Genomic DNA, 16,767 nt, shown 5'->3' with positions numbered 1-16,767 from the left:
ACAACAGAGAGTTTTAACTTTGTCTTCGAGATTCCAATCTAAAACTGCCTTTTAAATAGCCTGTGTTTGTTCTTTTCTGTAGAATTATCCAGTTTAGACTCAACAATGAGTTGTTCGTCATATCCATATGAAATAACTATAGATAAGCGACCTTCTTTTAATTTTTGATCACCCAAAATAGGCAACAGTTTCATATTCCAAGGTAAATTCACTACATATGGTACCTCGTAATAAAAACCAATTTTTATTCTTTTCTCGTGCTCCTTCCGCTTTTCGGTTCGAATTTTTTGAATTGAAGATTTATCTATGAGAAATTCATCAAAGTTACACCCAAGTACGTCAATAGTAGCTTCAAGAATAAACACATAATCTCGTACACTTTGACACCTGTCCAATGAAGGAACTGATTTTGGAGTAATAAAATCACTCCTTATTACATATTTACTTGTTCCAGGTTCTGATAATACTTGTTCCAGGTTCTGGAATACTTGTTCCAGGTTCTTATATACTTGCTCCAGGTTCTATACTTGTTCCAGGTACTGGTTTATATGTTTCAGGGAAATCTTCTGTATTAATATTTAGTAGTTAGAGCTCGAAGAGGGATCTTCTTGTACAAGTTCATACAAATCCGAGGATGTTGTAGTGGAATCGTATTTAATGCGCCTGTTTTCTTCTTTGAAAGCTCAAAGCAGCTCAGAAAATCCCATCTTCCTCTAGTTTGATTAATCGAAGTGCATCAGCATGTGCAATATTGAATAAATTGTTTAAATTACTCTCAAATTCTTGTTGGCGCTGCCTGAATACTTCTTGCAGTTTCTTTCTTTTCCTTTCCTTTTTTTTTTTTTAAAGTCTCTCCAAATTTGATACAGGTTTTTAAGTTTATTCACACAATTTGCCAACGATTTGGTGGGAATGCGTGCTTTTTCCCAAAAGATACGCACCCCCCCCCCCCAAACATATGTTTTTCTGTTTTTATTTGTTTTCTGTACACTATTTACAGCTGCTTTGAGCTTCGCAAAGTATCGCTTCGCCAGCGTTCGCTTGCTTATGAATACACGTGCTATTTACACGTTTAGGCCTTTAGGCGCAAGTCGGCACGGGTTACCATGCTTCAAATTGTATGAAATTTTTTTTACAACGGTTTTGATATAAAAGGAAAAAAATGAGAGGGTATGCGTTTAAGAAAAAGCTTTCATTTTTTTGGGACACCCTAATATATATATATATATACATACTAAAAATAGCGGGATCCCCCTCCCCTCTTTGAAATGTAACCATATCCTAATCAGAAATTGTTTTCTGATTCGGCCATTTCTGCTGTCCTCCCAGTAATTAAAATTAAAATCGGCATTGTTCCACCTCTTGACTGTAAATATCCGATAACCGATATGTAATCATCCCTCCTCACCCCTCACCCTTTTTTTTCCGGGACTACAGCACAGTTTTACACTAAGCTTATATCTCTTATGTTTTTCTTTATAAATATATAATCATATCCTAAAGCTAAAAATTGCATTCTTTAACCCTTCTAGCGGCCGTGACGTAAAATTCCTTCACCCAGCGATGTATCGAAGAGCGGCCGTGTCGAAAAATTTCGCCATGAATATTCTTCCATAGAATTTTACGCCGCAGCCGTTCTTGAAGCAGAATATTCAAGGCCAAATTTTTCGACACGGCCGCTCTTCAATACATCGCTGGGTGAAGGAATTTTACGTCACGGCCGCTCGAAGGGTTAATTAAACTTCAGACAAGAAACAAATAAGCTTTATGAACGAAATAAGATTCGGACGTGGTAAGTGAGAACATCGTTTAAAAAAAAATAAGACAAACGTTTTTCCTGTTCAATTTATGATAAAATTTTTATTTCATTCATCAATTTTTCGTGAATATAAAATCTGGGAACGCATATCAAAAAAAAAAAAAAACTTTGTTTCAAAAATTACCGCAGACCCTTTGGTACTGACTTTATTTTCTGTTCTGTTCAACCTTCGCGTTGGTACTGTTCAAGTGGGGTTTTGGCTCCAGCTAATTTCTTTGATTGCTCTTCACGACGGGGGTCATTTAGGGGATCCTTTCCCTCCAGAACAAGGACAGCTGTGACAGGTCACGTGTTCCTGCCTTACATCGATTACCGCCCACTCCATTGGCCGTGGAAGTGTCAATCACTTGATTCAGGTTCACTCCCGTCGTTCAAGGAAGAAAGCCATTTACACCTTAACTTCAATGTTTTCCCTCACTGAAGAGCAGCCTTAAACTGGGTTCAAAAGTTCTTCAGCATAAAATCTAAGATTTTTTTAAAATTTCAGTTTTTACGCATTGCTACTTTAAACAACTCTGATTATTTTGAAAATATTGTTATTTAAACTTAATTTTGAATGAAGTGAGTAACCTGTAATTTTCTAAAAAATAACCTGGAAAAGTCGGGATTTTTTTTTTAATCACAAGTGTATGAACCCTGTGTTTTTTTTTTCCCCCTCCTCCCTCTGCAGCACCACGCCAACCGGCCCCTCGGGATGCTGCTCCTCTGCTGAGCACTGTCTCCAGGTTGCACCCATACCCTACACAGATGCGTACATACACACATAAACGCCTACTCATGCGAGTACATAAACACGCCTACATACATCAATGCCTACTCACGTGCATACACAACACGCACACACACACATGCGCCTACACAAACACGCTTGTGATTGCGAAACACATAATTTGAATTCAAGATGCCAAAAATTTAAATATATATATAAATTTTTTCTTTTTTTTAAAATAAAGTTAGTAGTTTTTACAAAAAAAATTCTGCGAACGCCATTTGCTAGTTCCTCCAGAGGATCTTAAATATCGCATAAAATATCTTCTGTGGCTATCTGGTGCTTGTTTTCTTCTGTGGACCAACAAAATTACTTTTTGTTTTTGATCTGGACATAAAGTGGATTCTCAGACTATTATTTCGGTTTGATCAACAACACCTGCACTTTAACGTCTGAATTAGTAACGTCATCCTATGACACATTACATTTAAAACTAATCGATTTATCATATAATGTACTTAACTTAAATTTCTGCACAATTGTATTTGATGCTCATTGCTGTGGGAAGTTAGCTGTTAACTAAAATTATTTCATCTAAAATTTATTTTCTTATTTCTCATTCTTTTTTGGAACAAGGAAACACAAATCTGTGTTAACATAGATTTTCCATATGTATGTGAATGAATAGGTATTGAATAATTCTGTTTCACCATGTACAAAGTTCTGTTTGTTTATTTTTTATGAAAGCAGTAAAAATTATCAAAATTGAGATTTGTACCATATTCTGTTATGTTTTTACTTCTGATTGCAATTAAATTTTAGAAAATGCAGTATTTTATTGAAAGTTTTATTTGAAACATTCTTATCTTTACAAAAATGTTCCTATGTTTATCTGAAAAGATTGTCATTTCCTATTGAAGACCTTGCCTGATTGAAGAAAATTACTGAAAGCTTTTCCAATTTTTATGTGTGTAAAAAAGTTCTTGCATCAGCAGTTTTGAAAAATAATAAAAAAATACTTCATTTTGTTCAGCTGTATATATATAATATAATCCCCAAAACTTTTTTTCGTTCCAGCCTATGCATTACCAAAATTGTATGCAAAACTTCATTATTGTGTATCTTGTGCTATTCACTCTAAGATAGTAAGGAACAGATCTAAAGAAGGTCGAAAAGATAGAGCTCCTCCCCCGAGGTTCCAGAGGCCAATATCAGTGAGTACATTTTTTTTTACATATTAATTTGGTATGAATTTGTAAATAGCGATGCAATTAACTTTTTGGAATTTTTTATTTTTATAAAATTTTCAAAAATAATGTTTTTCCGAGCATTTTGGAGGGCATTTGGGCACCCTGGCTGATTTAAGTTAGCGCTAAATGGGCCATACCCCTTTTTTAGCAGGGTTGGCTGGATTGGACCCAATGGATTTTTTTGAAAAAAAACCATTTAAAAAAAACCCATTATTTAGCCCAGTTTTGGGTTTTTTTAAATTTTCTGAGAAGTTTTTTAAAAAATTAATTTAATTTAAATACTTTTACAATTTAAACTTCTTTTTTATTAGTTCTTCACCACAGACAAGAGACAGAAAAAATGAATTTTGAACTTTAATAGTATTTCTTAACTCTTAACGGCATTAAAAAAATACTTCAAAGATTGAATTGTTTTGCTGATGATGTCAAAGTTATGGGGACTGTAGATAATGAAGAACAAGCAAAACAGCTGCAAGAGGATCTAGATCATATTACGGAGTGGGCTGATAAATGGGGTATGGCTGTTAATGTTGGGAAATGTCAAGTGCTACATTTAGGGCATGGAAATAAGTGTACAAGTTATTATTTGCAAGGTTCAGTCATTAGTCAGGCAGACAAAGTTACTGATCTGGGGGTCTTAATAAGTCAGGATTTAGAGTTTAGCCAACAGTGCAGCATTGCTAGTAACAAGGCCAATAAGATGCTTGGGTTTATCAATAGATCTATTTCAAACAAATCTAAAGAAGTTCTTCTGCCCTTATATAGACGTTTGGTAAGACCTCATTTGGAGTAGGCTGTTCAGTTTTGGTCTCCTTATCTTAAGAAAGACAATGTATTAGAAAGGGTTCAAAGGCGAGCTACAAGGCTAATAAATGGACTTTCTCACTTAGACTATGATTCCAGGCTTAGAAGGTTAAAAATGTACAGTCTTAAGCAAAGAAGAGACCGAGGGGACATGATTCAGTTGTTTAAATTTATTAAAATGAAAGATGTTACGGGGCTGAAGTTAAGCGCTGAAAACAGGACGGGGGTCATTGTTTTAAGCTATTTAAATCTCAGGCTAACATGGATATTAGGAAAAATTATTATAGCAGGGTAGTGGAACCTGGGAACAGTTTACCGGAAGAGGTGGTAATGAGTAAGAGAGTAGATAGTTTTAAGAGGGCCATTGATCTTCACTGGGGATTGTAAATTGACTAGGAACCAGTCTAGCTGGGCCCAGAGCCTGTTGCTGGTCGTCACTTTTGTATTTGTATATATTTAACTTTTTTCTTTAACTGGTCAATAAATAATCCAACTATCTTGACTAAATCCTGTCACGTCTGATTTTCTCAATATTTGTAGATTGTACAGATTAAATTACTCTAGCTAAAAGGCTTTCATGTGAATTATTTTCTGCAACCCAACACGTCACAAATCTTGAATAAACAAGATATATTTTTTAGAAATTAACGGGTTTTACAAACGGTCAAACAGGAAACAGAATAGGATGTACAGTACAGTAAAACCTGTAAAGTTGACCACCTGTCTATGTTGACCGCTTTTGTTAGGAACGGAATTAGTCCTATCTTATATAATGAAGGAAAACCTCTGTAACTTGACCACCTCTCTATCTTGACCACTAATGAACACCAAATTTGATTTGGAGCATTGTAAAATACCCTTTGTAAGTTGACCATTTGATTTATTTTTTAAAATTTTATTTAGCAAATTATTATTTTATTATTATTTTTTTATAGCTTTCCAAGAATATTTTTGATTCCAGACCAGCATTTAACCAACTAAATGAAACAGCAGCATAACTAAACCTCCTTTTGAGTTTAACCACATGTAAAAACTACTAAGAACCCTTTTTTTCTCCAAACTTGTTTTTCTTTTGTTGCTTTATTTGAGACTGACTTTTGTACTCTATGTTCAATGAAAACATGTGTCAATAGAAAAACACAAAGTATTTTTTTCTAGTTGCAATATTTTGGCAACAATGGAATTGTGCTAAAGAGTAAAGTTACTTGCATTGCAGTATTTTTGGTGCAAGGGATTAAGAGATAGGACATTTTCATTTTCAACTGCCTTTTTGAACTATGAGAGTCCAACTTGTTGCTCTTTGTGTTATAGTTTTACATAAAATGGCTTCAAAAAGAAAGTTAGTTGAACTTGAGATTGATAAAAAGTATGAAATATTAAAATTAATTGAAAAGAGAGAAATCCAGAGAAAATTAGCTGACACATATGGGGTTATAAATGTATATGAGAAAAAAATAAAGCGAAAAATTTGTTAATTTGTGATTAGCTATGAACTTTTAGGAACTATTAATATCAAATGAGGAACTTTTCATAAACAATAAGACTTTTTTTTTGATCAATTTACTGAAATTTTAAATTTGCGTGACACATTATACGTCATTCTGGGAAAATAATCTCTAAAAATATTTGAATAACATTTTAAATTATTGTTTCAAAGTAATACTAAACAATGAAAGTGAGTTGAACAGAAATAGTAAGTATCAATTAGTCAAAAAATGAATTCATGGTGCAAAAAATGACAAAAAAAAAATCATTACCCCCTTTATAAGTTGACCACCTGTCTAAGTTGACCACCAAATTACTGCACCGCAAGTGGTCAACTTACACAGGTTTCACTGTATTTTCATTATCTTACGAAAAAGTTTAGTTTAATATTTCTTACTCTGTAGACAGAAATAGAAAAACAGGCAACATAAAATTCAAAGAAATATCTTGATTAAGCTGGAATTCAGTAAATATGGATTTAAACTACTTGCGGTTCTACAGTAGTTTTGCAATACAAAATGAACTACAATCAAGTAAAACGCAAAAAAAAAATGTAGTAATTAAAAACGAACAATAGATTTTATCACTCAAGAAGTAACTTTGCCTTAACTGTTGGTAATCATGGAAACTAAAAAATCTGAATCTTCACCATTCTTGGGTTTCGTCATCTTTTGTACTTTTCTTCAGAAAACGCTGAATTTTAAATATTTCAAATATTTTGAAAGTTTGAAGTTATTTTAAGATGTTCCCTATGCCTACTTATATTATATTCCTGATTTTTTTTTTTTTTTTTTTCGGATTTTACCAAATTTTTGTAATAAAATTTTTGTTGCTTCTTTTTTTTTTTTTTTTTGGTAGACGAGGGAATGTCCGAAACTTTAAGCAAATTTACTCCTGTTTTGGTTTATTCCTTTGCAGTATATTTTTCTTCTGTTGTGAAGATATGTCGCTGGTGAATCACCTATATACCTCTAGTGGAATCTCCTGTTTTTTCCTTCAAAAGTTGGCATGTATGCATTATGTATGCACATAGCAGGGGGGGACAACAAACATGTCCCTTTTTTTTCTGGAAGCACCCTGTGCAAAGTCGCTACAGATCAGTGGAAAAATCAGAGAAGTTTTTATAGAAGTATAAGGTAATTTCAAAACAATAACTAAAATTCAGGGAAAATTGATTAAATGAATTTTTTTTTTTTTTTTTGGCTTTGCAACTAAGTGCCCTACTTTCCGATGCATTTCTCACGAATTCTGTTTTTAAAAAATATAATTAATGAGGTGCAATTATACACTCCCGTGTACTTGTGCATCTTTTTCTCTCAAGGTCAAAAATTTCCCATTGTATTTTCTGCTGTCACCTTAAACTATACAAAGGGGGGGGGGGGGTCTTTTTTCAGAACCAAGTTACGGACATATATATTTTGAAATAAATAATTGTTTTTTTTGCTTTTTTTTTTTTTTTTTTTGTTACAAAAGTAATCCAAGATTTTTTTTTTTTTGTCAAATAATGAAATCATTTGAAATTGAATTGTGTAATATGACTGGTTGTTAAAAGGTTTCAATTTGTTTTAGATGAATATGTCGATTATTTACGTAAGTAAAGCCGCATTACTTCTATACTTCACTACAGGGCTGTCCCAACAACTAAAAAAGCGACTATTTTGTATAAAAAAAAATTGCTACAATTTAGGCGAAAAGCGACTAAAATGTATAAAATATAACTAATGTAAAAAAAAAATGAAAATTTAAAAAAAGAAGCTTTAGCTTTAAGTATCATCTGCTGAACTTATTTAACTTCGAACTGACTTAGGTCTGCCAAATTACAGTAAAAGTTACTAATTAATAACCATTAAAATTATATGGGTGCTAATTAGAGATCCAAATAGCAATTAATCGGCCGAATGATCCTAATGATTATTTTTAATACTTCCAATTTCTCCATATTTTTTTCTTACAATTTCGATTTCAGAAACAGTTAATAGTTTATTTCTAAGAAACGATTTATTTTTCTCTGGTTTCCTAATTTTCCCTGTTAACAAAACATGAAAAGTTAAAATTATTAGGGTTTAGCTTGAAGTCAGCGGGTTAATTTAGAAGAACTTTTAAGATTATCTAAAAACCCTGTGCTAAAGATGAAAAGCATCAACACATGAAAAATGTTTCAATGTTGTTTACTTGCCCGGTAGCAGAAACTGCGAGACGTGCGTCGCAGATTTTTCGGCGGCCTGCAGATAATTTTACCAAAGAACAAAACGAAAGGAAGGGGGGAAAAAATAAATAAATAAATAAAAGAAAAAAAAAAGAAATACAACTTTAAAAAGATCGTTTGGAGATCGCTTTTTGAGCGATGGATGTTTCAGCATTTCAACAAGAAACATAGTCGCCCTATTTGGTCATTCACAAAATCGAAGTAGAAAAGTGCAAAAGTTTTCAAAAACAAAGATGAATTGGATGTATTATCTTTCTGCCAAGATGTGAAAATAACTTAAAATCTACAGCAAATCGTTTTTTTATTTTTTAAAATACTTTTCTTGAGAAGTGAAAAATTTTATGTGAAAATTTCACCTTATCCTCATTGCTTTGGACGCAAAAGCACCAAAACTTTTTTACTAAAGTTTAGTCTCATGAGGATTTTTATTTTGAAAATATTTTTTGCAACAAATTCAGAAATTAATATCTTAATTTTTAGCGTAGTCGCCATGTTTGGTCGCCAAGATGTTGGTACGTAAGACTCATGAAGTGCCTACGTTTTCAAAAACGGAATTAGATGTTTATTGCTATGCAAACTGCTGAAAATTAAGCAAAATGTGTTTTTTTTTTGGATAATTCTTAATTATAGTCTTTAAAATTGCAAAATTTTATCGTCAGAATATTATCTTATCTTCATTGCTTTTGAGGCTAATGTGCTAAAAACTGACTATTTCACATAAATTGTAGTTTTTTAATGATTTTGAATTTATTGCTACTTTTATGCAACAAATTCAAATATCTATTTATAACCATGAATTTTTCGCGTAGGCGCCATGTTTGGCCATTCTCAAGATAGAAATAGAGGATACTAATACTTACCCAAGTTTCCAAAAACAGAATTGGATGTTTACCTCAACACAAACTATTGAAGATAACAAAGTGTTCAATAAATCATGTTTTTTTTTTCTTTTTATAAAATATTTTTTTGAAAAATGCGAATTATCTGAACAGTTGTATTTGATCCTCATTGATTTGAAGGCTTTGCTATAAGCTAAACATTTCATCTAAAATGCAGTTTCCTGCCAACTTCTCATTTACTAATTTAAAAACCTATTTCAATGCAAATTTTCCATATTAAAATTAATATGTCTTGAAGAATTGGTTTTCATAGTGTGTAGAGTTCTATTTATTTTTATGAAAGTAGTGAAAGCTGCTTTCTCCCCCCCCCCCCCTTATTGCTTTAAAACTCAGCGACAGTGGGGACCACTGGCCAGTTGGAAAATTGTCCAAGTCTTGGCCTTCACAAAGGACTTGTGTATTTTATTAAAACTTAAAATAAAACTAATAATAATGCTGCAGATTATTTTCAACTACCGGAAGTAGTGTCGCAGACTGGCTAGAAAGTTTCTGCTACTGGGTTTACTTGTATATAATTAACCGTTTAACCGCCGAACTATTGACGGATGATCAAATTTGAGTAATTTTTTGAAATTATGTCTATTTATGTCTAGTAAATACAGAAAATATTTTTTTTCTATGATTTTCAGTGTGTTCCATTTTTGGAACATTGGCGTTTTGCATGAATTTTTTTTTTTTCAGAGAATTTTTTTAAACTAAGAGGTTTTGAATGCGGTTTTTATCTTAGCATACTTTATTGTGGAAAAAATAATATTTTAAATTGCATTTGTGTACATATCAGAATTCAGAAAATCCAATACAGAAATATCTAATGCCCATGATATGAGAGGAAGCGTTGCTGGTGAAGTCGTTTGTCGCAATGGAAACATTTCTTAGTCGTATTTTTTTGCACACCGCGCAACGTCCTTGGGATGCAGATACAATATAATGTCCGTCAGACATTCTTGACCGTTTATGTAAATGACAACGAGGCCCTGGAGGACTTTCCACTCGTACTTTTCTTCTTAGGAGGTGAGTTATTTCTCTTCGGAACTCTAAATGCTTCATCTTGACTTCGTGTAAATCACAATGAAGTAACCAACTAGCTACAACTGAAATATTCAGAGCATTACTAAAAAGATTCCATAACCATTTTTTACTCCTCAAATGAGGTCTGTAGCTCCCTAAAAGTTTATCCAAGACGTCCACACTCCCCATTCCTTCATTGTATCTCTTGATAAGATGAGGTTGTGGCACATCTATCTTGCATTTCTGCGCATTTGATTTCTCAAATTTTACAGATGCAAGTGGCTCATGTGTATAACAATTAGATGCTACTATAACCACTGCATTATCTTTCCAGCTGCACATGTACACTGATCCATCAGATCGATAGTCAAAATTTCCGCGATCTTCTTTAGAAAGGGCTTTTTTGGATTTCCGTGGACAATGGCCAGTTCGGTTTTCACGAATTGTTCCTGTTGCTCGTACACTTTTTTTTGATAGCTGAGAAATTAAGTCATATGATGTAAAAAAGTTATCAAAGTATACTTCATGCTTAGACGTGTCAGTCAAAACTGATAATAGATCATTTACAACTCTGGATCCTAATTGCACATCAGGGGATCCTTCTTTTTTGCCTGAATAAATCTCCATGGAATATGGGTATCCACTTGAAGAGCACAGCATCCAAATTTTGAAGCCGAATCTCATTGGTTTTCATCTAATAAACATTTTACATGAATGCCGATCGTAGTAGGGAACCATAGATTCATCTATGCTTACTTTTTCATGAAATACACCAAATTGTTGAGGGTTTTTACACAATTCTTCGTAAATAAGGAAAACTTTTCTTAGTTTGTCATTTTGTTTTAATTCATGGTTGTCCATCAAATGAAAGTTGTTTTTTATTTTTCGAAAACGATTTTGAGGCATAACTATTAGTACAATTGGCACAGATGTATCTTCTGCACTGCTCCAATACATATCTTCAGAAGGAACAGAATGGTACCCACTCAATAGCAACAAACCAAAAAATTGTAGGATTTCATCTCTGTCAACATCTATTCTTCCTCAGTGATATTGCCTAGTTCATCAGGGGGTAATTGGCATATATCTACATCTGACAAATCCAAATCTGACAATGTCTCTAAATAAGCCACAGCTTGTTCTACAGTAAGAAATCTTGTAGACATTTTTTAACATTTATGAACAGTTGGTATACGTCAAACAGAATTTCGTTTTGCCTGAAAACAAAGCTAGCAAATTATTGAACTGCATTTAAAATATGAAGAATAAAACTCTCACTAATATTATTTTTTATTATTACGTGACAATGCAGCTGTCCGAGCAGGTGTGGATTCGGAGCCATGTAGTCCGTCAAACAGAAGACTTGTTATTATTTTCTTTGCTAACAAAACGTCATATCCTTTCAATATATAAACTTACTTGGTTTTGCCAACATGTACATCGGAGTACATTCAAAATGAGAAAAAAAAAGAAACATATATTACGAAAAATGAAATTTCCCTTTGGAAGTCGAACGATTTACTTCTTGGAAATTTGACTCCCTAAAAGCGCCAATGTTCCAAAATTGGAACATGCTATTTTGAAGGAGTACACCTTTCGGAAATATCATTGTACATTTCTACAAGCATTTTAAAATCATACATTGAAGTATTTTTCACAACTATAATAAATATCATCACATTTTCTGAAAAAACCAATTTTTGGTAAATTTTATAAGAAAAAGTTGCAAAAAGCTAAAAAAACACTCATCTTTGAAAAATCGCAATAAATAATTGAAAACATATAAACAATCAAGCAGGAAATCAAAAAATACTTTGAAATAAGACTAAACTGTGTTAAAAAAACTTGTTTATTTTAACGTTATTTCTTGGGAAAATTTTCACTTAAATATGATGTTCCATTTTTGGAACATTGGCGGGTAAACGGTTAATCAAAATAGAAAAATAAATTAAAAAATAATTATATGTATGCACATGTTTTTCTAATTAAATGATATTAAATACTAATTTTTTGTTGAATCAAAAATTAATAATTTAAAGAAGTCAAAGATATTGTTAATTTCAGGAGTATAATCATTCAATGTAGTCGAATCCAGACCAGTGAAATGTATCTTTAAATTGAGGAAATCATTAATAAAAGTTATCTGTACTTCACAAATTTCACAGATTAGGTCATAGGCGGATTATGGGGAGCAATGCTCCCCCTCGCCCTCGGGGGGGGAGAACACCGTACAATGTATTACAAGTAGTAAAGCGGTCACTGGGATCCTGAAATGTGCTGAAAATGACTACTACTTTGAACTGAAAACTATTAGGGCAAATAAGTGAAAATACCGACTGAACAAGCTATGTATTCAGCTGCAATACTTAAAATAATCAATGATTATTTCAACAAATTAGAAACTGAAACAAAGATTTAAAAAAAAAAATCAGATTTACCTGTAAACTAAACAAGCTATAGCTTAGGGCACCCGCTTAGTTAAAGGCCCCCAACTCCCAAAAATTTCATGATTTGTTCCTTATTACCAAAAAAGGGAAAGGACCTGATAAAATAAATTTCAAAGTACTTGAAAACCTTGGAGGAAAAGTGTGGATACAAACCATAAGTTTAAACATTTATAACAAATGGGAGGGGGTAGACAGTAGAAGAATAAATGCCAAAATATGTTAAATTCAGTTCCTTGCCTCATCCTGCATCAAAAATTAAAAAATCATGGTTCTCACGTTTTTTTAACATATTACTTGAGATAAATATTTGTGACTCACATGTTTCATATTTTACTGTTTATTTAATCCCAAATGCATTGCAGTATTTTGGAAATTTACTGGCAAACAATTTGAAACCTTGATTGCAGGCCCTATTGAAGTTCCTTTTATGGTGGTTTTGTTTCCTATAAAAAGATGGTTACAATTTTGCAATACATAACAAAATGCATGAAATCAATGACCAGATATCTGCAAAAAATCCACTAACTGTTTGATCCCTCTGCTTGTATTGTTAATTTATTACAGATTTGTTAAGACTTTTCTTATTAAAGTTATTTATTTTATATCTTTCAGGATGCTGGACCTCGTGGAAATGTCCAACGTGTTATGCCATCAAAATAATTTTTTTATGTTTTGAAAATAATAAAAATAAAACTTTTAATGGAAGAATTTGCTTTGTGTGTGTTTATCTTCTACACCAGGGGTGCACAACCTTTTTGAAACAGCTGGCCACAAAGACCAGAATTGATTAAGTTGAGAGCCACTTCAAAAGGTAGAAGGAGGGAGGGGAGTCTAAATCATAACAATTCATGCATAACTAGAATTGTACAATTTCTGGAAATTTTAAAGTAGTGGAAAAAAAACTGGTTTTCTTCGGGGGAAATCGGAAAAAATGATTTTTTTAATGAATAAAAATAGGGTTTCTTGATAGCTGTGTGTTTCTTGGAACATACGAGTATAAAGGGTTAAGCATTTAAAGATACTTGCAATCCACACATCTTCTCTGCTTGACAGAAATACGTATAAAGGTAAGTTTAATTAGAAAAAACTTTTTTGTTTTGTAACTGAGAGCTTTCTTGGTTAGACACCAGAAATAAGTAAAGTTGTTGTTCATCCAATAATATTGGGTAAGGTCGTGTCTAATCATAACAATTACATTTCCTATTTTAGATTTCCTTTGGAACTTGAATTTTTGACTTTCAAACATGAATATTGTTTGCAAGAAAAATAAGTATGATTCCCCTTCCTTACAATGTAACTTTACTGTCTGAAAAGGAAAGCTACTCAGTTTTGATTTTCTCCAACCAGTTAAAGTCCAAATCAAAACTAAATTGGTTTTTCATTTTTTTCCGAAGGAACCCCCTAACCAAAACTGTGTAATGGTTTCTAAAGCTGGACCAAAACTTAAACTGAAGTTACAGTTTATTCATACGGCTGTGAAAAGCACAGTAGTAAAAGTAGTCATACCTGCAACAACCTAGTTTTTCTCTATTTCGTATTCTACTTAATAAATAAAATATTTTAGGGTCATTTAATCAGGAATTTTTTTTTTTTTTAATCTGGAAAAAAAGATCTCAATCAAAAATGTATGAAACAAACTTTAAAACACACAATGTCTCAGTTTGAGCTCAAAATTTCACTTTTGTGCTTGGCACGGCAGTATACAAAGTGCAGCAAAAAATAAATAAATGGAGCAAAACATCATTGAATGGAAGTAATTTCATTTCAATGAGTGTCTCATTTATTTTTGTCTCTCACTTTATTAGAAAGTAATTTACAACATATCTCCTAGTCATGGGTGCAAGACCTTCCGTCTCAGGATGGATTTCCGTCTTGGACAAAATTTCAGAGGCGGAGGTCGTGACGGAAAGAAATTCGATGACCTTCCTTCAGTTTTTACTACAAAAAGAAAAATTGAGTGCTTGAAAAATATGCTTTAATATTACTGGACATTTCCATAACCACGAATTAACATAGACATTCTCTGGATTTTCCGCCATGGGCTTGTTTTGTTTGCAACGTACTTTTGGGGGACTGGCTTTTATACTCGCGCCATTTGACTTTTTTTAGGTAGCTCCGTTATTTACTCGCTGCGTTGCAGATCGCGAAGTTGCTCGCTATTCTCTCTAATTTTTCGGATTGATCGCCTTTCGTCTTTATTTTTCACTTGCTATTTTCGATCATCCATTAGTTTTTTTTCCTCATTTGCGTTTTTTTTTGCAAACTTTTTACATACGTAAATGAAAACTATGTGCGCTCTTAAATTGTCTTAAGAGTTGAACTTGAAACACGGTTGAGTGTGATTGCTGACGGAATGAAATGTTTATGCCACATCCCAGGTAAAACGGGAACTATCCAGGGAGCTTGAAGATTTTAATGAGAATGGGATTTCTGGAAAGAATCGGAGGCAAATTTCAAGCTGGTTTAAAACACCGATGAGCAACTGTTCCTGCATCTTTCACATATTTCTGGTAAGATATTCTAAGACTTGAAGAATCACTAAATTCAAATGACTTTCAATCTAACACTCGCTAGAATGGAAATAGGGGGAAGGGAGAGTACAGAAATGAGAGAAATAACGGCAGCGCGAGTTTGAGATTTCTCCTCTGCAACTCTAAAAAAAGGTTCAACATGTTTAGGCTGTCTTTAACAGGGGTAGAAGTGACCGACTTGTCACATATAGGACATTTCCACAAAAAATATAGGATGCATTATATGAATAATTTTGCTATGAAAAAAAGAAATAATACATATCATATATCATTTAGTTATTCTTATCAATGATTTTGTTAAAAAAAAAACCTTCAACAAAATTATAACTTACATCTGAAAAAGTCTTGTGGATGTTCTGGCCCACGCAGAAAGAAATGAGAATTCAAGAAGCATTACTAAACATCAAAGATTAATGCAAACTACGTAGTTCGTAGTTCTAAGCAGCTATTTCCACGATGTTGAATTCGATATTTATCAATTCTTGATAAAACTAAATAATAATTGTGGCCCGACAAGAATAACAATTAATGCTAGAAAATTCAATATGACATTACAAATTGTTATCGAAAGAAGATGATACTTTTTTGCCTTGCTTGGCTAGCGCTTGTTGCTTTCCATTTGTAGCTGAGTTATTTCTCTCGAATTCCCGAATCGGTTAATTTAAAAAATTTCTGTTTCGATTTTTCTAATTTCTGAGTTACGATTTAATTGTGTCATGTTTTGCAAATCATCAACAAAATTCTCACGGATATATGGTGGTAGTTTTCTTTTCAGTTGATTGACCATTATTTCAGGGTGGCGACAGATCAGGGAACTTTATTAATCAGGGAAATATCAGGGAATTTTGAAAAAATATCAAAAAATCAGGGAAAATTGATTTTATGAAGTTTTTTTTGCATTACAAAATTAAGTATTCTAATTCCCACGCATTTTCCGCCAATTATCTGTTCAAAAAAAGTAAAATTAATGAGGTGCGATTATACACTGCTGCATATTGGTGCATCTTTTTTTTCTTAACGTCAAAGTATTGAATCTTACTTATTAACCACAGGATGAACTTCCTAAGATTGCATTCGTGTCTGTTAGGTTGTTTATTTTACCTAGCTTGAAGTTTCCTTTCACGCTTTCAAGGCTACGTAAAATAAACAACCATACAGGCAAAGAGGAAACCTTCGTTAATGCCTTAGCTCCTTTGCCTTTATTCCATTGTCTTGAAGTAATTATCCTACTGTAATTACGATTTCAAGAAGAAATCTTTGGTTTTTGAATGATTACTGATAAAAGCTTAAAAGTTATTACTTCTTCGCAATTTTAATTTAATTGCTAAAATTGAACTTTCAGTAAAAAAAACCTTTTTTGCCATTATACTATTTGTTACCGCCGCAGATTATAAAGGTTTTCTTTTCTTCAGACTTTAATGATTCTTTTAATTTATAACCAAGTTGTAGTCTTCTTTTATATGTTTTTAAATTAACAAATTGCTTTTTTTTTTCTGTTTTATTTTTTTTCCCTTGCATTTCAAAGTTGTTTGTTACAAAAGCAATCTAAGATTTTTTTTCGTTACATATTAAAATCATTTGAAATAGAGTTAACTTGTGTACTTAAGTA

General features: G+C 32.5%; 1 protein-coding gene across 1 annotated transcript in view; it reads left to right on the top strand.

The window, feature by feature from the left end:
• The window catches only part of LOC129230457 (40S ribosomal protein S26-like), a 36,477-nt gene extending 23,142 nt beyond the window's left edge, over nt 1–13,335 (top strand). The window contains 2 exon segments of the mRNA XM_054864856.1: nt 3,606–3,742; nt 13,240–13,335. Of these exon segments, the coding sequence (XP_054720831.1) occupies nt 3,606–3,742; nt 13,240–13,287 (185 nt within the window). The 3' untranslated portion in view covers nt 13,288–13,335.
• The last annotated feature ends 3,432 nt before the right edge of the window (nt 13,336–16,767 follow it).

Source organism: Uloborus diversus, chromosome 9 (assembly GCF_026930045.1).
Source record: "Uloborus diversus isolate 005 chromosome 9, Udiv.v.3.1, whole genome shotgun sequence".
Taxonomy (NCBI): Eukaryota; Metazoa; Arthropoda; class Arachnida; order Araneae; family Uloboridae; genus Uloborus; species Uloborus diversus.
This window is presented reverse-complemented; position numbering and strand designations above follow the sequence as displayed.